The 25,247-nt window shown below is 39.0% G+C and overlaps 3 protein-coding genes across 6 annotated transcripts in view; 1 reads left to right on the forward strand and 2 right to left on the reverse strand.

The window, feature by feature from the left end:
- The first annotated feature begins 3,717 nt into the window (after positions 1-3,717).
- LOC122180006 (interleukin-15-like) lies at positions 3,718-6,324 on the forward strand. The gene is made up of 4 exons (XM_042871379.1): positions 3,718-3,861; positions 3,970-4,008; positions 5,661-5,798; positions 6,214-6,324. Exons 1-4 carry the CDS (start codon positions 3,718-3,720, stop codon positions 6,322-6,324), a joined length of 432 nt encoding a protein of 143 aa, XP_042727313.1.
- Positions 6,325-12,884: 6,560 nt separating this feature from the next.
- Positions 12,885-23,957, reverse strand: ADAD1 (adenosine deaminase domain containing 1). The gene is made up of 11 exons (XM_042871510.1): positions 23,696-23,957; positions 23,309-23,485; positions 21,375-21,542; positions 20,770-20,838; positions 20,145-20,270; positions 18,523-18,646; positions 18,147-18,317; positions 16,832-17,058; positions 15,232-15,469; positions 14,627-14,759; positions 12,885-13,747 (listed from the first exon to the last, which is right to left on the reverse strand). The coding sequence occupies exons 1-11, from the start codon at positions 23,874-23,876 to the stop codon at positions 13,634-13,636; spliced, it is 1,728 nt and encodes a 575-aa protein (XP_042727444.1). The 5' UTR covers positions 23,877-23,957; the 3' UTR covers positions 12,885-13,633.
- Positions 23,958-24,232: 275 nt separating this feature from the next.
- The window catches only part of KIAA1109 (KIAA1109 ortholog), a 108,644-nt gene continuing 107,629 nt past the window's right edge, over positions 24,233-25,247 (reverse strand). For all 4 annotated transcript variants that reach the window (XM_042872149.1, XM_042872151.1, XM_042872150.1 and 1 more), the window contains one exon: positions 24,233-24,975. In XM_042872149.1, coding sequence (XP_042728083.1) covers positions 24,759-24,975 — 217 coding nt within the window. In that variant the 3' untranslated portion in view covers positions 24,233-24,758. The remainder of the gene's footprint in view (positions 24,976-25,247) is intronic.

Consider the following 25,247-nt stretch of genomic DNA (forward strand, 5'->3'; position numbering starts at 1 on the left):
ACTCAGAACATACTGCTACCAACCATAAATCTGGTAATTTACTTTCTTTAAGGAAAGGCTAGTTTATAACTATTAGAACTGTTTCTGGTCCATCCTGATGTTGATTATTTCAATGAAAAATGACTTCAAAACAGGTTTTGAGGAAACATTCCCAACTGTCAATTATTTTCAGATCTTTTAAATTTGTAAAGCCAAAAGCTTTCTTGCTGTTATTGACATTCTTGCAGGAAACATTATTTCATTTTTTCCTTGAAGAATTATTTACTTTGGGTGTTCTTCTTTGCACCTGATACAGTGGGTACTTGCCCTTGTCAGGAACAATATTAATCTAGCTAAAACCACTGTTCTAATCCAACACGGCAACTTCTGATTTCCTATTTCACTCATTGCTTAATTTGTTCCTGTTCTACAAGCCATCCAAAGGATACTTTCCCTCATCCCTTATGTCCCAGTGAAAATGTCATCACATGCACTGGTGAATCAGAAAACTGTAATCCTATAAGAATCAAGAAATACAAGAAAATCGTTTCATGGTCTCTCCTGTCTTTTCTTATATTTCCTTATAAATACAGCCAGCAACTCTCCCCTGTATTTTCTGTAATCCCTTGTATTTATCTGAAAATTGTTCTACTACTAAAAACATGCTGCAACTAGGACAGACAGATTATTAGTTGTAACTGATACTGTTACAGTTGTTCTTGCTCAACAGAAAATACAGCAGCCAGCTATCTAATAGCTTGGAGATTTTGAGTGTTAGGTTCACAGGGACTTTGGAAGGAAGTGCTCCATTCTATGTGGTGTACTAAAATACGCTTCAGTTCTTTTATTTTTTAAGCTTCTGTACTTTTGTTATCAACCGAACTCTTTTTATAGAATTAGTTCTCCATTTCTTAAATGGAGGCCAGATCATGAAGCTCTACTGTGGCTTGACTGAGGAGAAAAACTGACAAAAGGCTGTAGAAGGAAAGAAGGTGCTATTTTGAGGGTTTAAAATCAAATGAAGAACAGCTACCACTCAATTCTTTATTCAAGCCTTTACTTCAACACGTTTACATGAATTTCCCTAATGAAAAAGGCATTCTTCTAGTGGTTATTGCTTAGAACTATGAGATCTGTAAACATGAATATAATCTCAACTATTCAAAATTCTATTTAAAGGGCCAGGAAAACATTTGAAGAGTTAAGTCAACAACAGTCTGTGATCACAAGTTGATAATTAACACCTTTGCAAGAGATAAAACCTTCACTGGGGTTCCTATGACTCTCATTGACAGTAATCTTGTGAAAGCATGCTACTGAAGCAGGAGTCTGAAAAACTCCTGCACACGAACTAAAACGTACCAAACATGTGGTACACGATGACTCCAGATGAATGCAACTTTGCTGTGGTGATGGAGAAAGGAGGCAAGCATCTTGATGAACAAAATGTCTAATACCTCAATGAAACCAAAACTTCTCTCCAAAATTCACCTGTCATCAAGTTTGCAAGGAAAAAAAAAAATTAAAAAAAAAAAATCAAAAAAGAAAGCAAGCTTTCAGTTTAGAGATACACAAAAGAATGAGAGCCAAAACTGAGAAGTATCAGATCCTATGTAAAAACTTTTCCAGACTTTGAAGGCATGCATAATGCATACCAGAGATTTAGTCAGTGGGATCATTATTTCATTTAGTTTAGTTTCCAGAATTAAAAAATGAGCCTTTTATATTAGGCACAAGTATTACAAAAAGTATACAAAATCCTCTGCAACAAGAAAGACATAAACATTCTTCTCTCTAGATCCACAAATATTGTGGAGCAACTTCTCATCAATGCTAAAAACTACCTCATAGAGTCTTCAGACTCAGAATCTCAAATTCTCTGCTTCCAAGTGAATTTCCAGGGATTACTCTACAAACAGGTGAGAAGTCTCTATAATATTACAGAACAGCAAAGACCAAATAGCACTGAAAGTAGTGAGCAGTAATTCCAACTTCATTATCAATAAGAATGTGTCTTGCGCCCCAGTATTGAGGTATTTCTTAACACTTTGTACAAAATACGTTGAACGAAAAGCCTCAAATCCTTGCATAAAATGACCAAACTGTACAAGCACTCTTAGAGAGGAAAACCTCACAGCCTATTGCTCAGCAGCTCGCCTCTGCAGCCATAACTCCCATCTGAAATTAACTGCTATCAGGAATAAATAGGTGAGACAAAAGACACAGTGCCAGGAAAGGTTGCAAAATGCACCTCTACTTATTGTATTGTACAATACTTACATAGTGTAAGCTACAATAGCTACTAAGACTTCTGTATGACCTTACACATTACATGTTTGTGCTTATTTCAAAACTAGGAAACGAAAACTCAATTATCCAGGTACTGAGATCACACTGATGATTAACACCAGTTTTATGGTTTTCAGACAGTTACGCAGACTCTAACAAAAAACAAGTATAACAATGGATTAGCCCTAACCCAAGCAACAGCATATTCTGAGGTTGGACAGAATTTTCTCTCCCTGGCCCCATACACGTATATTCTATGGTCAGAACCTACAAAACAGATTTCCACATCTAGTTTCCAGATATAGCAATGGATGAAGAAGCAGTCACCTGCCCAGACTTCTGAACGTTACAACGTGTAGAGCCACAACAGTGTACAGAAACTGAATTTATTCCATGTGGCTTAAGAAGAAAAATGCAACGAGCAGAAAAAGCATTTTTGACAGAGATTTCTGGGCAGCAGGGGGAGTATGTGGCTCAGAACCGTGCACAAAGTGAAGAAAACTGTGATTTTTAAGCACTGCTCACAGGATTTCCAAGATTACGAGCAAACAGACCTTTGAACCAGGAAAGAAAAACAATGCAGCAATATTAAGCAAGAGTCCAAGGTGAAATGACTGTTGACTCTCAACTTCAGTACTGCAATGTGCACCACAAAATGCAGTGGTTTGGCTATCAGTATGAAAATCTATAAATAATTTTAAGCTGGGGAGAAGAAAAAGGTATGCACAAGGAAAAATGAACGGCATTAAGACACGGTAACAGAAAATTTGGTTGAACATCCCAAAACAAAGAACCCTGATGGATTTTTTTTCATACACGTTTTAAAGTTTCATATGAAAGACTGACCTATGCACCTAAAGCTGCTTTTAACTGTCTTTGCAAACGATGACAGGTAAAACCACCTTCAGACAGGAAGCCAACTTTCTTCCTGTTGTTTAAACAACAATTAGTAAAGTGAGAGTATGTCTTTCTTCTGTGCTTAAATGATGCCACAGGATTTGTAGAAGGACAAACATATACCAGTAGACGCAGTGGTTAACTTAAACATCTTTAGAACATTTGGTGTGTCAGTAGTATAGTGTATGGCATATTCTATGGGGGAGTGGGACAGCCCAAGAGGGAAAAAGTGTTTCATGCAAAAAGCACACTGAGAGAGTGAGTGCCAAAAGTGAGTGTGGGCTTCTCTTACACCAGTGAATGTAGGTAAAATCCCTCTCGCAGTCAAAAAATTCCAAAGTGTCATCAGGGAGGAAAAACAAAAGTAATGATTCTTGCCATACAGGTAAAGCATATGAAAAAATGTGTAATAAAAACCTTCTTTACATGACGCCCCCATCTTTTTCCCCCCAGAGAGAAGAGTATAAATACTAAACAGTCTAATGACAACTTATCACCTTGTATTGTACATCACAATTTGAATACCAGCATACAGATAATCAGGACATTGACATGATGTGCAAAGTACTGATCTTCAGCTGCATTTCAGTAGCAGTGCTTATGACTACAGCTTACGGAGCATCGCTATCATCAGAAAAATTGGAAATTCTTCCAACATTAATAAAAGATTTAGGAATACTGGAAAAAAGCAAGAACGTAAGTGATGGTTTTCCTGTATTAGTTCTTTTCTGCTAATGTTTTCTACTTATTTTTTTCCATGCAATTTGTCCTCAAAAATTAACTTTTTCTCCCTCTTCTCTACAGGAGATTCATCTCGAGCTCTACACACCAAATGAGATCCAGGTGAGCTTTAGCCTTCTGTTTTCAAAAGGACTTCTAAGATATGGCAACTTTAAAATGATGTATTATTGATTTAGACCAAAACAATTCACTTATCGGAAGGGACAACACAGAAAGCAAATCTGAGGTGTTTGAATTCAGTGTGAGGTTTCCTAAAATACACTTCTGCCTTTGACTTATATTCTTAAGCATTAACAAGATAATGAATAATGAATAATGAAGACAGATATTACTTTCTTGGTCTGTGCAATACAAAACATAAAACTAATCCTCCGTATTCATTTTGCCTTCAATTCACAAAAAAAGAGTTCTGTGAATCAATTATATGTTGTATAATATTTGTAGAAGGCACTACTGTTGTATCACCACTAATATAAGAACAATTCGGAGAATGAAGAGTTAGAAACTTTTTAAATACAGCAATATCCACAGGAAAATGCCCATATTTTATCAAAATCAGATGCAGCAACAGTAGCTGGTTCTGTTTAATGTATCTCTCATATCCCATTAGTAATGAAATTTAATTATGCTCTAACTAGCTCTTTCCAGAAGTAAAACTTAACCAACTCATCCTAGATATAGCTATAAATTCTTATTTTATGATGTTCAGTATATATGTAAGACTTATTTCCATGCCAACACCGTCATTGTGGTTTCTTTTTTTTTCTAAAATACTGCATACCTGAGTCCAGGAGCATTCTAAATACACCATTATCACAGTCTATTTACTATTCACAAATTACTGATCTGTACAAATTTTCTAATTCAGTGTGCAAGCAGCTAACAAGAGCATCAATTTGTTTGTTACTGGGAAGTAGTTAAGACACTTATGCAAATTAACTACTTTGAGCCTCCAATTAAGTTTTTAATCCAGCAGAATTCTCACTTAACAGAAATTTTGTTTGAGTAAAGATTTAAAACCAGATTCTGCAACCACTTCCTTATCTGAGTCATTTTTCTTCTATGCTGGCAAGATCAAGATGTAACTATCTCAGAGCTCCAGTGCTCAAATGTAGACATGTAAGGCTGATTTAACAGCATATTATCACCAAGTGCCTGAAAGAGCTTGTAAGAGTGATGTGTAAAGCGATATACCCACATCAAGGTCAGGAAGGATGCTGTCCTGGGCAGCATGACCTAGCGGGAGGCAGCCCTGGCAAGGGCAAAGGGTTAGGATGAGATAGTCTGTAAGGACCTCTCCAACCCAAGCAATTCTGTGATTCCAAGACATTCAACCGTAGGACCAGATATAGGCATTGCATAAAGGAACCAAAGTGCATTAATTGAAGATTGCCACTGTAAAATAGAGGCTTTACTAGTAATCCTTTTCTTAGGACAGGATTTCCAGACAACAACTGGAAATAAGGCTCAGTTTAAGAGCTAACACAGCAGTTTCATGTTCTCAAGACATATTCCATCATTTGAAATGTCCTGTAAAGATCATCTACATTTCAAAAGCTACAAGAACTAAGGCCACATGTAGAATTTTACAATGTGACTTGATGGGAAAAAATGATATTGTTCAAAGGGAAACAAGGAAAAAAATAATGGGCAATTAAGAAAAAAAAAATTCAATCTTTTTCAAAAAACATTTAATATAAATACTATATATCTCTATATATTTACATATGTGTTGACTTTGATTACTATATTAGGAGTGCAGTCGGCAAACTCTGCAGTGTTACCTGGAAGAAATGGTTACTCTGGAGAAAGAAATTGAAGATGAGCCTGAAATTGAAAATGAAGTTGAAAATGCTCTTCAAAGTATCAAAAAGAACCTCCAGAGACTTAGGGTAGGTAATCTTTACGGTCAGTTAGTTAAAAGCAAATGCATTTCAGCAATAATGAAAAAGAACATCAGAATCAGTCTTTTTTTTTTTTTTGCCTTAAGGCCATTGTGTTATGGTTGCTTAAGAATACAGCATTTTGTACAACAATACTGTAATGTCAAGCTACTTGACAACATCTATTTGCATGAAAATCCAAGACTTTAGAGCAGTTGGCCCACATTAACTATTCAAGTCAACATTTTAAGAAGTATGACATTTGTTTTCTATGCTAAATCATGTAAGTCACCCTACACTGTTTTTAGAAGGGTACCAATTATTTACGTAAGTAGTAGTTCAGAAAGCTGTGCCATAAATTCATGGTTCTAAATCTGTCTGGCAAGAGAGCCATAACCAATTAACAAAATTTACTGTATTGCAGGATCTAAATCCCATAGAAGGTGACTGCAAGATCTGTGAAGCTAACGACAAGAAAAACTTTCCTGATTTTCTCCAACAACTGACCAACTTTCTGAGATCTATGCAAAAATAAGCAACTAATCATTTTTATTTTTACTGCTATATTATTTATTTAATTATTTAATTACAAATAATTTATGTATTTTATCCCGTGGCTAACTAATATGCTGTCCATTCTGGGACCACTGTATGCTCTTAGTCTGGGTGATAAGACGTCTGTTCTAAGATCATATTTGATCCTTTCTGTAAGCCCTACGGGCTCAAAATGTATGTTGGAAAACTGATTGATTCTCACTTTGTCAGTAAAGTGACAAGTATTTACTGAAGGAATTTTTAAAAGTCACTTCTAGATGACATTTAATAAATTTCAGTAACGTATGAAAATCATGTTTAGAGTCTTCCTTTTTAAATGATACTGTCTTTCACTGGTGACTCATTGACCTGCTTAAAAACTATTTATAATTAAAAAGCCAACAACATTTACCAGTATACAAGTGTGTTCAGGTACCATACTCAAAACAAGACACTTGCAGCTAATCTAGGTCTTCCCAGTTTCTGAAAATTGATATAAAATACCAGATTATGCTGGCATACAGCAGAGGGTATGTCATAGAAAAACAAATGCAAGAGTACCAAACTACTTGCCCCTCCAAAAAATACTCAAAGTGATCCTAAACCACCTGTCCTACTTAGCTACACAGTCTCATATACTTTTCTCTGGGACTATTTTTCTCCATGCTGCAAGAAAAAAATATGTGGTTCTCACAAATCTCCAGCGACAACTGAAACAATTAAGCAGTTGAAATAATAAACATACAAGTAACTTAAGTACCAACATCCCAGAACACTTACATAGCCAGTTCTTTCCAGCAATGACTGACATAAAATTGATAATTAATGTTTAAATCCAGTCCAACACGTACTGCATTAAGTATTCAGAAAAATCTTTTTGTGGAACCTCGGAAATGTGCTTCAAATGAAGATGGAGTCAGTCACGTGACATTCTAAGATTTATGCAGAAGGAAACAACTAAGTAGAGCATCTTTTATAACCCCAAAACCACCACTAAATGCTAGCGATGCACACTGTAATTGATGAAAGTAAGCCATACTACAACAGTTATCATTTTATCATTTAGTCTTTGATGTGTTTTGCTGGTGGGTGTGGTATAGAGTATTTCAAGTCATACTTAAAAACAGACTAACAATGGAAAACACAGCAGTTTTCTTGAATGCTGTGAAGAGAAAATAAGTGTAATGCTAGCTTTCTGCCAAAACTGAGAAAATACTCACAGTGTCGGTATCTGTTGCTCCACTTCTCTTCCCACAGCTTTGCCCCCACCCACGATGACTCTGAAAAGCAAAATACTGTCAATCATCTTAGCCACAAAGAGATCAGCCCCACCCTCTTCTCAATCAGCTGCTTTCCAAGTGACAGCCTGTAGCAACAGTAAGACCTAAATACAGCAAGATTAGAAACCAGAAAATAACTGTTATAAATATATTTCTCCTTTGTCAGTATTTACAGAATGCTACATTTTTGTACACGCTTTCCTTTTCATGGGATAAATTCTTAAAAGCAGCAAGCTAAAAAAAATTTAAAAATAAAAAAATAAAAATTTAAAATAATCTCCTTTAAAGCCAAGTGGAACAACAGTAAGCATTGAGTCTATAAGATAGCATCAAAAAGAGACTAGTGTTAAAAGCATCTGGGAGTGCATGATCTGAACAGCAGTGACTGACTACTGATTACTACCAGTTGCAGACAGACTTTAGTGTGCAGAATCTTGCTAGGCCACCTATGCCTAAGTGACCACAGCAATTAATCCAAATAAGGCTGAGACTGCTAGCAGTGATACTAACCAGCACAGCCAAATCCAGAGTATACCCTGAACACCTGCTGGACACTCTATTATGTTTGTGTCCAAAAAAAACTTAGTGTGGGAAGCTGGGGAGTAAGGGAGGCTTGCCTGAAACCTGAATATTAGAAAGAGAACAGAAGCCAAGTTACAGTTCAATAGCAAATACACAAGTTTAAGTGATTTAAAATGAAATCTTTTACAGTTGTAAGAACATACTATGATATCATTGTAACTCATTGATAGTGATATATTTGTAGATTATCTCTAACTTGATATTTTTCATTGGGTTACTTAATAAACTTCTAAACCTCTTAAATCTGTGGCATCTGAATCCTCTGATCTACAGCAAAAAGCAGCTCCCTGAACTAGCAGCTTCACACATAATGTGTGGATTGGCAGGCAAACACGTTTCAGTACAACACTATGAAGGTTTATCTGTGTAGATGCCTAGCCTCTAGCAATCACAAAGAAAGTAGAGGTGCAGTTTTTACTGGGTATAGGCCTGCTACTAAATGGGGTTTCCTTTATCACTTACTCTAACATGAGAAATCTCAACTTTAACAATTTGGCAGAACCAACCTTGGGATTAACCCATAGAGTCAGACACCAGAAAAGGAATAACCAATATCTCTTCTAAGTCCCTAAACAGTAAGTGTAAGGGAGTTAACAGTCCTGTACTTCAGAAACAAACAAAAAAAGGAGCATGAAAAGATTCTTATCCCATAATCATAAGGAAGATGGAATCATCAACAATTTTAGGAATGAAACACATACAGCACGAAACTATAAACAAGTTTTCATTGTTTTTTTGTCTGCACAAACTGCTTTGGAGTCAGGCAGCAGTTGAGAAGTGAAGGTTGCTTATAGCCTCGGAAAATGGCAGTTTTGGTAACTGGAGTTAGTTCTGGAGACTGTAACATCATTTCTGTACAGTAGCCATGCTCTGCTGTGGATTTCCAAAACTACATTTTCTGACTGGCCTGACCCCTATCTAGCATTTCCATGTTCAAGTCACCTTTTCAGAGAAGTATCTACTTCACTATAAAGATTGCTGAAACACACAGCTGGTTAAGGTAGCTCTAGAAGAAAAGCTGTGTTGCAAATGCTTGTACTCATGAGGCCTCCTAGATTCTTACTTTTATTGCGACATTTCATGACTGCAAATTTCCTAAAAAGTATATACAGCACAATAGCTCAGTTCAGTTGAAGAGGACTACAAAGATAACCTAGTCCAACTTCCTGACCTCTTTTGGGCTAAGCAGAAACTTAAAGCCTATCACTGAAGGCACTGTTCAAACATCTCAATGCTGACAGGTACGGGGCAACTAACACCTCTCTAGGAAGCTTGTTCCTGAGTTTGATGACCCTCAAAATAAAGAAATGTTTCCCAATGTTCAGTCTGAACCTCGCTAGTACATCCTGCCATTGGTACCCAGGAGCAAAGCCCAGCAGCTCCCTCCATTTTCCCTCCTCAGAGAGCTGCAGAGAGCAGTGAGCTCACTTCACAGCCTCCTCCAGAGCTGACAAACCCAGTATCCTCAGCCTCTCCTCATAGAACACGCTTTCAGTTTTGCTGCCATCCTCCAGTTGCTTTCAGGAACCTTAACATCCTTTTAATATTATGGAACCTAGAACTGCACATAATATTCAAGGTGAGGCCACGTCAGTACTAAATACTGCAGGGGAATCACCTCTTTCGACTGATTATACTGTGCTTAATGCACGTCACAACTCTGTCTCCTTGGCTGCCAGGACACACCGCTGGCTCATGGTGGCACCAGCATCCCCACACCCTCTCAGCTGAACTGCTCCAGCCACCTGTCTCCCATGTGAACCCATGTCTGGCATTGCTCTATCCTAGGTGCAACACTTTGCTGCACATTCAAGCTCATCCATTCTCTAACCCATAGGTGTCCGACATTTTGGCTTGCCTGGGTCACAGTGAATGAAGAGCAATTATCTTGAGCCTCATATAAAATACTTAATGCAGTTCATGTATATAACTAACTTTTTTTTTTTTTTTTAAATTAAAACCATAACACTAGTGGGATAATTTGTCCTCACTTTTTGTGAAACTGCTGCATAAATGCCTGATTCGAGAAGTGGATGCAATTATTAGTAACTTATCAAAGCTTTCATTAGTGATTTGTAAATGAAATTTTACTCTTCTTGTACTTCATCCTTGAAAACACTTGCTCACAAATGTATGTACTGTCAAAAAGCAATGACATAAGATGGGACACCGAAACATGGGATATTTTTCTCTGGTAAGACAGATCCTATAAAAATCTGCAAAGAGATATGATCTTGCAGTTGAATATTCAATTGCAACATTTGAAAATTTGCAGGTAATGCATTTACATCAACTGCAAATGGAGTTGCAAACATACAGAAAAAAAAAGCTATTTTTTTCAGTCACCTTGAAGCCTATTCTGAATTTTTTTTACCAAAATGGAAAGCATGGATGCATATTCTTCACTGTTCACAGGACTGTGTTTAGCCAGTATATTAAAATGCATTAAATTATTTGCCGTAACTTGAGTTAACAGCATGCTGTGCTCCCCCACCTTTGTGCTAATTTCAACCAAAACAGTGCTAATAACACACCTGAGAGGGAAGTGTTCTCAGAGCCATACCAGGCCTCAGTGGGGAAGAGCCACTGCCATGTCAGCACAGGGCAGATGGTGGGCTGTGGGATCTAGGGGGATGTCTGATCTAGGGGATGGGACCCATTACTGGGATGAAGGACATGAGCATTTGAGGATTGCCCAGGACTTAATAACAGGATGCTTAGAAGGAAGAAGCAGAGGTGCTTAGCTGACCTGGGGAAGATGAGTGTGCAAAACTGAGAGATAAGGAGATATAAAGGACTGGTCATTTAAATAGCACGCTAGCCAGCACAACTGCCTGGTTTAGTCTTGTCCAATCCCATAAAATTTCTTGCTAACACATTCCTCTCTGTTCTGTCTGTATGTACACGTACAGGGCTCTAAGTGCTAACGTAGTCAAGAGTGCCACTGTGCACAGAGAGCAACTAACTCAATGATCACCAGCAATAAACAAACAGAATAATCTGATGAGTAGGCAAAGAGGCTTGGGAGCAAAATGGTTCTGAGTGGGGCTCTAAGGGCAATTCTGGATATAAGAACACTACCATGGCTCTAGGGTCAAGAGCTATGGGAGTAGGGGAGTCTGAGTCAGATGTATGATTGTGTATCTCTACAGGTGAGATTGCAGAAGGGCTAGGAAGTAGAGGCCTGGCCTTCGACTGCATGCATCAGCCCATACCAGAAACTGGCCCAGGGCTCTAAGCCTCAGAGGCTTTTATTTCCAGGTTCAGAAACAACAGACACCTACTGGGCAAACATGGTTCAGCCCAGTTGCTGGAGGACTCCACCTTGCACAGAGACATGTTCTAATCAGAAATCTCCGTTGTGCTCAGCCAGAGAGAGCAGCAGCTGAGCTCTTAACCACAGGGCAGTGATGCTGCCTTCATAAGAGTACCCTCACCTGCTGGTCTTTAAGCTCTGGGACTGGCTATGGGGGTATACCCACATGCTCTGCATGCATGTGCCTGACAGGAATGCCTCTCCAGCCTGATGCCAAGGGGAGCAACAGCAATCTTGCCTCTCAGGAGTTTGGACATATGCTTAGATATATCAGGACCTGTTCTCTCTTAACAGAAATAGTTCCAAAATATGCCACACTTTTCCAAGTGCTTTTGAAACTATGTAAGTAGGTGAGAAAAACTGTTAACAGCATATGCATCAATTTACTACCTGAATGCACTGCTCATTTACTCCTAATTCATTAACAAACAGTCTCAATTAAAAAAAAAAAAAAAAAACTGAGTCCAGCTGTTGTAACCAAGTGATGCCTCAAGGATACAGCTATCATACACAGCTTACCAGATCTCATTCACAAAAGAACTTCTCTCCTTGAAAAAACACTGTTTCAGAGAAGTTTTAGTTTGCTATTCAATTAATAAAATGCCTCAAGTACACAAAGAAAATGAAGTTATCTGTATATATTTAAGACTTCTAGCTTGACAGCATTAAACACCTCAGTCATGCCCCAAAGGTCTAAAACCATAAACAAAAACTGTCCAGAAGCACATAAAACACTAACAGACTGTCAAGAATATGTAAAATAGTTTTAGTATCATGAAAACAACAACAACTTGCTGTAAGGTTGTCTGTAGTGAAGATTCAACTTGCTAGTTAAAAAAGCCATGCAAGGAAAAAACACTGTCAAGTCTTGTTTTATAATTATCTTACAATAAGAAACAAAAAATTCCACTATTACTGATATACACGAACTTGACATAACAGCTTCCCAAATTTGTACGAAATACAAAAATCAAGAAACACAAACAGCACAGGATCTAGCATCAATACACGAGTATTTCACAACACACAAAACAGTCTGAAAAAAAACTAGATGATGGTTAACACCCAAACATTACCAAATTGTCACTGTAATATTATGGTAATTTACAAGGAAGCAATTTCCCTCTCAATAAGCAACACTTTTCAGACTATTCCATACAGAAACAATTTTGGAAGGATGAACAAGTACACCAATTAAGTACTCTGTGGGAGAAGGTGTCCAACAATCACATCTGACAGCTGTTAAGGGAGCTCCAAAAACTGAAGGAACCTCATTACTGGTGACTTCTACATCATACTATTTTTATTTACAGTTTTGAAATCTTAATGATGATTTAAACTCACTAGTGAAGAGTGTCACAGCTCATCACAAAACAGGTGAGTAACAGCTTGATAATTCAGTTTCACTTTTTGAAATACAAAGACCACAAACAGCACGTAGTGAATTACAAGCCATGTGATGAATCCATGCTAAACAAAAATCGTATCTAACAGAAGACACCTCCAGCTAGAGCACACACAGTCAATACTGCTTTCCAAAAGTAATACACAGGAATCATTATCTATTTATTACAGAAATCCTACTTTTACTAATTTCCCCCCAAAAAAGAGTTATGAAAAAGGCATACAAAAAGTTTGAGGCACAGTCAACTAGCAGGAACTTAAGCACATAAGTGACTCTGTAGTGTAGGGAGGGAATGAGGTGATGCTGGAAGGCAAAACCAAACAGACATGCAACGCTGCTACATACTCCTACCTGTGAAAAAACTTCACTGTTACAGCCAGTTTAATAACTACAAGTAAGTAGGAAGCTCTACAACGTGCAGATGCAGCGGGTGTCCAACCTTTTATCTTGCCTGGGTCACAGTGTGAAAAAAAATCAACTTTCTTGTTGCATGTAAGATACATAACATAGTAAACGTAAGTAACAAAACTGCGTTTTTTATTAAACAAGAAAAAAAAAGTGGGCAACAAAATTATAAAACTAGCAGGTTGGACACATATGCTCAACAATTTTCTCACCGCGAACATGAACCCAACAGTTAAACACTTGACTAACAGCTGAACTTTCTACTACTTAGTATCTCATTTTACCAAAAGAAAACAGACTCCACATACAATCCATCTTGCAATCATTCAGTGAACTGTTCAATATGCGGAGACTTCACAATCCAGGATCCATAACCATGTTGCTCTAAGTAGCTGTGCAGCAACTTTTTAGCTTCCTGATACAAATTAGACTTGACCTGGAAGAGAAAAGGTAGGATCTTGAAAGATCTCAAGTATAATGGTTACAGTAATCTGCATTCTTCAATGCTATTATATAATATGCATAAGAACAAGCCCTGCTGAAAGCAAAGCCTATACATTTTACAGTTGTGTTCATTGCTGACAGGATGGAAAACGTCCTAGAATCGAAAAACATGCTATTTTTGTACATTCAGTCATTCACTGGAACGGGAGAACTCCTCTGTTAAATACAACATGCATGTTTTGTGACATCTCTTCAGACCCAATAATATCTTTAAGACAGAAAACAAGTCAATCCTATGTCAATCAATATGTCGCCCAATGCAACTCTAAGTATATGTGAACATGCAGTCAATTAACAAGCCGTTCTGCTTTAAAGTAGTTTTTAAAAAATCTTTATTAGAAAAAAAACAGCACATGTGCAAAAAAACCACTTGCAGAATATTCTGAAAAGGAAAAAAAAAAAAAGAAAAAAAAGCTTTCAAAAAGTTCAATATGAAATTTTCAATTCTCCCACAAAAATACTTCATGGTAGAAAAATTATCTATGTATGAATTGAATATAAAGCTGTGATTAAAAAAAAAAAAAAAGAATTTTCCTGCATGAAACTAGCCTTACTGTGAGAAAAATGTTTAGTCTTTAGCCAAAGTACAGAAGATTTTAATAGGAAGTGTGTCAAGACTGATCCAGTGGACTGATTTTACTTGAAAACAGCAATTTCAGAGATGCCCAGGTAAAAATTACAAGGTAATAATGGAATCCGCCTGCTCACGCAAATCTAGAAAGCAATACAGAAAGTCACTGCAGCCAATTGAACTGGTTTTGAGAGCAGCCATCAAGAGACCTCCTTTATTTCTTCTCCCTTTGCAGCTTACCTTAGCTTCATGGTACGTAGCAACCTGAAGCAGGTCAGTTCGTTTTGCTCGCCCAGCCAGGCATTTGAAACGACTCAGCATTGCTGCCTTACAAAGTCGGCTTGCCATGGAAGAGCCACTTTTAAACGGCGAACTATAGGTAAAATAACAAAGAGCACAGTAAATCTCAGTAAGAAATACACTACAGGTATATTGCCTTAATCATTACATGGTGGGTTTTTTTGCCCCAGCGCTTTGTGAATTTGATCACGTGATGTTGCTTCTGCTCTGAATGAGCAGAGCTGATACAAGTCAGCAGCTGAGAGATCTATAAAATAAGATGACCAAGAAGAGTTTTCAAACTGGAACTCATCTGAACTCTTTGGTAGTATTTTGAAAAGTAAAGCAATCACTAGAACATGTAATATATTATTTCACATTTTGGTACGTCACTGAAAGATCTCTAAAACTGTGTCTAAATACAGGATGCATACATTTAGTACAAGAAAGAATCCCTCTCATTTGAATTATACTGTGGCCTTTACATGTAACTTAAAAGCTCAATATTCAAATGCACACAACAGGCTAAGCATTTTCAATGTAAGGAATAAAGAAAAAAATCTGACCTTTCAGTGACTTTTCCCTTTAGCCCATCCACAACTTCCAGCTGCACATCTGACAACATCCAATTCAAACTGAGAGACCTCTGTTTCACATCCACTTGAATTGGTTGTACGGTGTTCACCAAGTAAGTAAACGACCTGTTGACCACGTAAAGCACTGGAAGCTTTGCTGTGAGCGCATCGTCAATACGTTGTCTTATAGCTATTTCTAACCCCTTCAAACTCCTGCAATTTCCATTTCCTAGTACAAAAAAAGCCAGTCACGTGTAATTACATCAACAAACAAAAAATAAATCAATAAAACAGCCAAGAACCCATCTGTTTCCATTGGTCATTGGAACATTCATTTTTTTCCTCAAAAGATTTCACTTGAAAAATCAGTTCCAGTATTTTTGTTTTGCAAAGCTTTTTTTCTCTTCTTTCAGAAGCGCCGTGATTTTCATTGGACATCTCCTTTCCAAAGTGGTAACCATTCTGTAACTTTTCACCAGGACACCATGAAAACAGAACTTCGATGTTCTAGATTAGTAAACAGCCCAGTGAATTTACACAACGTTTGTTCATACTGAAACATATCTTACTCAAGAAAAGTTCTCAGGCTTTTACACCAGAAACTATCAAACTGCACATTTCCATTACACACTTTCACTGACTGCTTAAATGAATTTACTTTGGTCCGTTGCTTCTCAAGGAAAAGTCATAAAATATCTACCAAATAAATACACTTTGGTCCTCAGCATCTTCAAGGAATATTCATATAATACATCACTCTTCTATTTAACATTATAGATTTATTACTATTTACTTTGAACAATGCTTAAGTGAACCTGAGGAGCTTTGTATCACTTCTTTTAAGTAAGTGCCCAAACTTCCCTATACCCATCAGGTAGCTGTTCTGTGCCACAGCTTCAATGTCTGGGGAGCTCAGAGACTTCTGTACCAAGCCTCATAATACAAGTGCACAGAGATTAAAATCTTGAAGATAATACTTGCTAATTCCATCACACAAAGAAACATGTACTTGACAGCAGCACTGTCTTTTTAAATGCTACAAAACCCCGACAACTCATTATCACCTTGATAATTTCTGTTCCACAACAGGACATGTATTTACAATGACCAATAGAAACTAGTGAAAAACAAATGTTTAAAAAAAAAAAAAAAAAAGGAAAAAAAAACCCAACAGACTCTCTCACAGAGCTGTTAAGCTCCCCTGGGGCAAAACTGAGCATTTTGGTGTGTTTAGTTGTATTAGAAAAGCTCTTCCACCACTGCTCATTTCTACCATTAGCCAAATACACCATCACCCTGAAGTCACCATATCTGACCAAACAGTTAACACAGCATTCATCAGGTATGTGATACTTTTTCAGTATCTAACATTTTATCCATTATAAAACAATAGCTAAATAAAAACACAATGACAAAAGAATGAGACAGAGTTTTACATTAGGGCAACTCCAAAGCAAGTGAAAACAAAACATTCTGCAGTTCTTTGGAAAACAAACAACTTCATTCAGTTCACTATTTTAATTTCATTATAAAATATAATCAAACTTGAAGATGAAAACATGGAAAAAAGACTGAAGTTTATTAAGCTTACCTACAAGAATAGTGTTGATATACACTGGTTCAATGAAGTAACTCAGCAGCGCTCCCTGAACACCAACCACTTCCCATTTTGTTAACTTGTCACTAGCTGACATACTGATTACTCTCACAGTTTTAGAAGGACAAGAAAGAGAAAGATAAACTTTGCCTTCTATAGCAACATGGAGACACAGCTCTTCAGCAGCTTGGCAAGCAGTCAGAGAATGTGGATTAAGACATCTAAAGTAAGACAGAAAAAGAAATCTCAGTGAGGAAGTACTCGAAAATTATTATAAAGTGCTGTTTCTCCACACACAGCCAATCACTTCTGAATAAGTAACTTCCTTCTAAAAACCTATCCTTAAATTAACTCACTTGATACATAAGCCAATCTGCTGTATCAGAAGAAAGCATTTTCCAGAGTTTGTCTCTTTGACCAGACCAGACAAAAAGAGAAAAAAATAACACAGAATACGTGATCAATCAATCACTACAAAGTAGCTGGCAAACTGCATCCAGATTCATTAATTAGTACTTCTAAGAACAGGTTATGATACAGAAAAAGTAATACCTAAAATCTTCAGCAATTCTAGTGGGAGAAGCTCCCCCAGTCATCACAACTGGGGGTGAACTGGCTGCGACTTCCAGCCTGCAAATTGTTTTCTGAACACCAAAACACAGTATGGAAGAAGTGAGCTGTCTTGCACGTATGAAGAAGTTTGACTGTATAAGTTTGAAGGAGGTAAACCACCATACTAGTGCTAGAGACAACAAAATAATACTGCTCAGAACAACTTTGTTAAGTCATTGACTGCTTCAGTTAAATCTCAAAACTATTAAAATTTCAAGAATGTAACAAAAGTTAGAAAGAATGGAGGCAAGCACAGGAGCCTATGTGCCTCATCAAGTGTGCTCATTACCCCTTCCCACCCCCCCACAAAGCAGAACAACTTTGTGCACTTCCCATAGCATACACAATTCAAGACTACAGCCCAGCCCTGTGGTGCAAAGGACGACATTAAGCCACCACATCTGCTTTCTCAATGTGGAAATTAACACCATCTCAGAGTAGAGGTCAATAGATAATCAGATAATCTGTAATAAAGTAACAATCTGAAATCACAACCTACATACAAGTTTTGTGTACCAACACGTTATGCTGACCACAACCACTGTGTACACTAACGCTTTCAAAACACAAAAAAATTCAGCAGAGGCTTCCCCACTATTTGTAAACATGTAACAACGGGTATTTTTCACACTCATGGCGGTCACTGAAACTAATCAATTTTCCATTACAATACCTCTGAGAATACCTGGGTACTTACAACTGTGTTTTTATCTGAGCAGATCCTTTTGGCAGCTGATTCATATAGAGATAGATATTTATATTCCGCTTTAGGGTAAGCAGCTTCGAGTCAGGTGCTGTGCAAAACAGGGATTGCTCTCTGTGTGCTGGATTTTCATTATAGAACAGCAAAAGATGTCGATAAAAATATCTAAAATGAAGCGGTGACAACAGGCATGAGAGATACTAAATTGTTTAAAAATACGTGAACATTCACATTTCATTTACATTGACTCAAAAATAATCTCAAAGGGACACACTAAATAAATGCAAATGTATTTGTATTTACTCTCAGAGAAGTAAAACTAAGAACTGGCTACAAAAGTAGTGGTAACAACTTGTACACAGAATCTCACCGGAGAAGAGAACGTCGTGCAGTAACGATGGCATGGCTGTCGTGCACCACTCTTCCCTCAGGTGAATAATCATTGCTGTAATTACAGTCTCCTGTTCCTAGAGCTACGACTTTATGCTCTCCACCTAAAAAGAAAACATAACATGCAATAAAACACAATGGTCAGTCAGTCAAAACACAAAGTTAAACTAAACAGTAAGTACCAAAATAAATTCCAAATAACTGAGACAGAGTAGGGACTACTGGTCTATAAGGCCTTACTGGTGCAACTGCAAGAACCTTGGTTTCCTTTAACCATGGGGCAATTCACTCTGCTCCTGGCCTGATGTCTGCAGATGGGTCTCACCTGTCTCAAACAGGGAAACAAATCCTAGCCCAGGAGCTGGCAGGGCTTGTTGAGAAAGCTTTAAATGAGATACGAAGGGGAGAGTGGATAAAACCAGACTTGCCAGAGATGAGCCTAGGGGAACAACGTAGGACTGGAGGGGGGGGGGGCGGGCGGGCAAGGGGCTCAGCTCAAGTGCATCTACACCAGTGCACCAACCCAGCTGGCAACCAGCCACAAGTAGTGCTCCCCAGGGGTCAGTACTGGGGCCTGTCTTGTTCAATATCTTTATAGATGACCTGGATGAGGGCACTGAGTGCACACTTGCGAAGTCTACAGATGACACCAAGCTGCCAGAAGTGTTGATGCTACCTAGGGATAGGAAGGCCCTACAGAATGATCTGGACAGACTGGACTGCTGAGCTGTGGCAAATGGGATGAAGATCAGCAAGACCAAGTGCTGGCCTGCACTTTGGCCAAAACAACTCCAGGCAACGCTACAGGTGTGGGGCAGGGCAGTAGGAAGACCATGTAGAGGAAATGGACCTGGGGGTGTTGGTCAATGCTCGGCTGAACACGAGCTAGCAGTGTGCCCAGCTGGCCAATGGCATCCTGGCTTGTATTAGAGCGTGGCCAGCAGAAGCACGGAGGTGATCATCCCTCTGTACTCAGCACTGGTGAAGCCGCACCTTGAGTACTGCTTTCAGTTTTGGGCCCATTACAAGAAAGATCCTGAGGCCCTGGAGTGTGTCCAGAGAAGGGCAACAATGATGGTGAGAGGTCTGGAGCACAACTTTTAAAAGGAGCAGCTGATGGAGCTGGGATTATTTAGACTGGAGAACAGGAGGCTCAGGCGTGACTTTATAGCTCTCTACAACTGCCTGAAAGGTTTTGCAAAGATGGGTGTTGGATGTTAGGAAATACGTCTCTGAGAGAGTCATCAATCTCTGGCACAGTCTGCCCAGGGAGGTGGTAGAATCACCATCCCCAGAGGCTTCAAGGAACATTTTGATGCTGTGCTGAGGGACAAGGTGTAGTGGGAAATACTGGTGGTGATGGTCAGTCAGATTGGATGATCTTAGAGACCTTTTCCAACCTTTGAGATTTTAGTCCAATTCCTCTTTAAGACAGCATATTGAAACACACTGAATAGTTATGATGAAGTCACCAATAAAGAGTATGACAAAGAAGAGCAGCTACTGCTTACATGCAAGGTCAGAAACACATTGAATGAAGGCTCCTAGGGAACACAGGCTAGACTGCTCAAGCCCCAGAATCCCGTATCAAAACCGACTTGCCTTTCTCAATGATGAAGGCAGCCAGTGAACTGCCACAGCTTTGGTACTCAGGATTTTCAGCAGTCAGGCTGTTAAACACTCCTTCAACTGTCTGCGAAAATTTCTGATATATATGGTGTCGTCCTTCTAAACAGAACAATAAAAGCCAGCAAGACACAAATGTGCAGAGGGAAAAACAGACAGAATCAAGCACTGAGCAGATAATAAATTTACAGACATGGTAAAAGCACTAGCACCACTAGTGCCTCTGACAATTACAAGGATGGATGTGAATAAACAAAGACAAGAATACTGCTAACACTTCATGGCTTTACTATTCAAGGTAAAGTAGGAACACAGATAAAGTTTATCAGACATGATAGTTCAAAGAAGGACAGCAAGGCTTTATCTATTCCTATCTCTGATTCAAGATTTTAGTTGAAGAAATTCACTTGAGTTGTGTCTGTCAGCATTCATCCATGCGCTACTTAAGTGACCAATTCTTCCAGCATTCTTTGAAGACAACACATATAAAATAATAGAACCTTCGTACAGATCACAAAGCGTTTTAAAAGAAGCATTAAACAAAAATAAAGTATTTTCTTTATAGATTCAGATCACACAGCTAAACAAGATTACTCCTTACCAAAACTGATCCGTGAAACATCAATAGAGCTTGCTGGAGTTTTAGGCTCAACCAGAATACGGGGAGGACCTGAGGATTCAAGACAACTTCCAATAGGTGTCAACAATACAAATTTCAAAACACCAATCAAACACTATTTTCAACACATTTAACCTTCTAATTCTTTAAGAATTAGAGATTTTTTTTCTTATAAGGAGTCTTTATAAGAATAGAGTTATTTAAGCAACAATCCTTAAATAAAGGTAAACATTATGGTAACTTCATTCTTCTGCAAGTAGTAACACAAAGCCAAGGACATAATTATAAAAATTCAAACATACTCAGAACAACTTGATACTGCTGTAATCTAGCAATTAGTAAATCAAGTGCAACAGATAAATTAATTCCTTCTGCAGTTCTCCCTTCTGAGCCAAAAACCATTGCAACTCATAGTACAGAGGAGACAAAGAATTTCAAAATTAAACAACAAATAACTTCCAAAAAGGACTCAAAACTGACAGAGGTTGTAACACCAAAGCATTTCACAAAGCTACACAGGGATTTTAGGTAGAAAAGCTCTAAGCAAATCTTTTGAAGTTCTGCTCAGGTACTGCTTGAATATTTACTTGACTTTCCAGAAGCTGGTGCCACCATATACTCCAACTTCAGTAGCTCATCAAGAGCCAATTTAGCTGCATTCTGCTTAGACTCCTTCTTGTTTCTTCCTAATCCAGTCTTGTAGTAAACACCATCCAACACAGCACTAATGCCAAAATAAGGACTTACGGCGTGTCCTTTTAAGGAGAAAAAGAGAATCATGATTAGTAACACTAAAGAACGTATTCTTTTCCATAGCTTTATGCACTTAGATTGACTTCAAGCATCACTACAAGATGAAAAGATGATTGTAACAAAATACCTTTCACCTCCACAAGTATCCTGACAGTTTTCATTCGCTGTACTTCTCATAAAGCTCTCTTCCAGCTCTAACAAGTATTAACAAAACACCACGTTTTCCGAACTGCCTGGCAAAACCACCACACCAGTTCCAAGTGTCAGCAGGCATGGCAAGCAACCCATCATCATCAGCTGGTCAGACAAACAACGACTGACAGGGGCAACAAAGGCCCTCTTTAATTAAAGCAAGGCAACCTGCGACAGAACTATGCCCAGCAAGGGAAGAAACTGAATGCAACCCAATAAGTTTATTAATTATTTGCATTTCAGAGAACACATGCATTTAAAAGAAGTAATCTTATGCCTACAGAGAGCAAGATAAAATAGCTTAATAATAATAATAATAATAATAAGGGAGCAGATCGGAATACATTTACAGAGCAGAGCCTTCAATCTCTCAAATGGCTAACTTTTCCGTACTGATGAGGTACCTTGTAAAGTCAGTCTGAATTCACAGAAAATTTTGACTATGGCAACTGTGAGAAACCTCTGTAACAGCAGTAAAGACTGGGAGAAAAGAGCTTATCCCTATCCAGACCTCTCTCCTGTCACCTTTCTGAATATTTGAGAACAAGAAAAACAAAGAAGAGTTGGGACAAAAATCCCAGAAACAGACGCACGTTAAGTAATATTCATCTTAAGCAATATTAAAATAATGAGGAAAAAGCCCTATGTAATGTAACAAAGAGGCATATCTACCACATGGTACGAGAGGGATAAATATTAAAAAGGAACTATACCAGGGCAAAAAAAAAGCAACAGAAAAAAATAACATTTCAGCTCAGAAAAGGTATCAGATAACTTTCTAATATGGAACCTCCGCTTGATAGAGGGAACACTGAAACACCTGAAATGAGGAAAAAAACTGCTGTTTAGCCACAATACACAATTATTTGTAGTAAATTTTGAATGAAAGGATTAGACTCACAGAAACTGGAATACAACAGCATACTACATCTGATTCAACCTACAGCTCTTCAGCAGAATAATGGAATTCCTCATGAAAAAAATCGGGCTGGCCCTCCTCCAAATCATCAGCTGATAAATTCTAAGATAAACGAGTAAAAGTTCTGCCCACATCATGCAATCATCCACTGAGGCGAGCAGGCATTCACACTACTGCACAGAAACCTCGCACAGAATGCTATATGCAGCCCTGCTCAGAATGCAGCCCAAACTGGAATGCATGTAATAAAAGGACAACTCTTACAGAGGAATTGCAGGAATGCTCAGGTTTGCTGACTCTGCCCCCTACACAAAATAAAAAATAAAAAAAGTTCCAGGGCAGCAAACAAAAAGCTGCACTCCAAAGGAGAACATCTGCTTCTATAGGAAGAAAAAAACAACACACAAAACTGGGAACACGGCAGTCGTGAGAAAGCTAGAAGCAGATTCTGATCAAAGCACAACAGCTCCAAAAGGGCAGCAAGCAGCCACGAGAATGAAAAAGGCAATCACTTCCCAGGGAAAAAAAATGCTCATGTGAGGGGAGTGCAACCAACATTAAAAAATAAATAAGTAACTTGTGATATTGGCATCAATGCTAGCCCAAGAAATCGAAATCATCTCAAACACAACTGTATGTAAAAAAGGAAGCATTTACCTGCCACACCGGTCTCTTTAAAATCCAGCTGCATGCTGTACCTCTGTGCAAAGCAGTGCAGGGCTGACACCGGGTGAACTGCGCCCTTCTGGTACCCCGCAACGAAGTCTGCCAGCCACGCGTCCTGCACCACTGCTGGCTCTGGGGACGGGCGGGCTGGGCGAGGCAAAGACATCGCTGCAACGAGACCGAGGAGTCAACACAAGAAAAAACGCTCTCTTCAACGGTTTGTTAGGTTAAAAGAAATGCTTTGTAGACAGCTCTCGGCGCTAGAGAAAACGCACTGACAAGGAAACTCAGCAGAGTGCCAAAGCCACACGAGTTTCCTTCAGCAGCACTAACAGCTCGTTTACACAGCCAGTCCCAAGAACGAACTGAAAGCTATACCTGGGTTTTCTCTCGTCTTCAGGGCGCTCGGTCCGTGCCGGCCCTGGGAAGGCGCGAGCCCGAGCCTTACAGCCGCGGGGCTCAGCAGCCGGGCGGGAGCCTGCACCAGCACAGCCTTCTCCTCTGCGGGCTCACAGACAGCCGACCCAGCCCTCTGCATGCTCTCACTGGTGGCGGCCATCCCCGATCAACCTGACGGAGCTCAACAGGAACTGTGCCAGATGCTGAAGATCCTGCCGACCGGGAAGCACCGGCACGTGGACCTCAACCACCACGCCGCCGCCTCCAGAGCCAGCACGGCCGGCGCTACGAGAGCTCGAGCAGCCAGCACCTCACGGCCCCTCACCGCCCGCCACGTGCCGAGGCGCGAGGAAAAAAGGCGCTCAATGGCTCGGCGCGAGGAGGGGCCTCGCTCCGCGCCCTGCGTCCCCGCGCGCAGGGCGGCGCCCACAGTGCGCAGCCGCAGCCCGCAACGGCGAGGCGGTAGGCGCTCTCGTCGACAGCGGGGTAACCGCCTTAAAGGAGACTGGATGCAAATTTACACTTAAAACACTTTTTTAATCAAAGAAGTTGAACAAAAAAAACCCTGTACAATAGTTAAATTTTATTACAAGTGTAATAAACTTAAAGATTTTTAGCACTAAGGCGATCACAGTTTCATAAGTTATATATATATATAAATTTACACAAGTCTACATTGACAACTCGATTACCAGTCACATCAACAAAGGGGCTGTGTTATGGCAAAAGAAGTTTAATAAAATTCACAGTAAATCTGCAATATTTCGAAGATGCAGGAATCATATTGCACAGAATAAACCAGTGGGTGCCGAGAAGCGACTGCCAGTGTTTGGGTGTTCCTTCACAGAATATACATTGGTCGTAACCATGCAATACTTCCAATACAGAATGGTATCAAGTACCACAGTAAACAGTTACTCACAATGTAAGTTCTAAATAGAGTAGCAAAATGCTGTTAGGTTTCTCTTTAAACCATATATAAACCTTGTAGTAAAACACTTTGATAAAAATCAAACGGAATGGTGGTTGTCACATTATCGCTTCAGTACTCCTCTTTGTCTTTTCCTTTCTTTTCCTTTTCGTCCTGTAGTGCAGTACCGAGTTTCTTTATCAGAACTGACAGAACCTTGTCCAAAGGATCCATCACCCCACGCTGCAGCCACTTGGGGATGGTAGTCCTGGCGTGGTGGAAGCCCAGTTTTTGGAGGATGTAGTCAACACCAACAGGGTCAATTTTTCTCCCAGTCCAGGATATTAATCTTAAAAAGAAAAAAAAAGAAAAAATCCAAGAAAAACAATAGTAGGTGGACTCAATCTCAGGTATAGATTGCAACTAGCTTTCTGGAACTACCTGCATTTAGCGTTAACATGCATCTCACCTTCCAGACCAGCACTAATAGCAAAAGATAAAACTATTACAGCATCCATGTAATTGATCCATAGCAGCTGAACAGTATGGAAACACTTGTGGTGTGAAGGACAGTACCCATAAATAAAATGCATAGACAAAGAGATTACTGGTAAGTCTGCT

Source organism: Lagopus leucura, unplaced genomic scaffold, assembly GCF_019238085.1.
Source record: "Lagopus leucura isolate 7727_CA_CO unplaced genomic scaffold, USGS_WTPT01 Super-Scaffold_100004, whole genome shotgun sequence".
In the NCBI taxonomy this organism is placed as follows: domain Eukaryota; kingdom Metazoa; phylum Chordata; class Aves; order Galliformes; family Phasianidae; genus Lagopus; species Lagopus leucura.

Excerpts from the sequence above, each read along its gene's own strand:
- LOC122180006 (XM_042871379.1), top strand. The coding sequence starts at position 3,718 with ATGATGTGCAAAGTACTGATCTTCAGCTGCATTTCAGTAGCAGTGCTT. Across the intron at positions 3,862-3,969 it reads TACTGGAAAAAAGCAAGAAC|GAGATTCATCTCGAGCTCTA; the intron begins GTAAGTGATGGT and ends TCTTCTCTACAG. Across the intron at positions 4,009-5,660 it reads ACACACCAAATGAGATCCAG|GAGTGCAGTCGGCAAACTCT; the intron begins GTGAGCTTTAGC and ends TTACTATATTAG.
- ADAD1 (XM_042871510.1), bottom strand. The coding sequence starts at position 23,876 with ATGGCCGCCACCAGTGAGAGCATGCAGAGGGCTGGGTCGGCTGTCTGT. Across the intron at positions 23,486-23,695 it reads GAAGACGAGAGAAAACCCAG|CGATGTCTTTGCCTCGCCCA; the intron begins GTATAGCTTTCA and ends GTCTCGTTGCAG. Across the intron at positions 18,647-20,144 it reads TGCCTTCATCATTGAGAAAG|GTGGAGAGCATAAAGTCGTA; the intron begins GCAAGTCGGTTT and ends TTTTCTTTTTAG.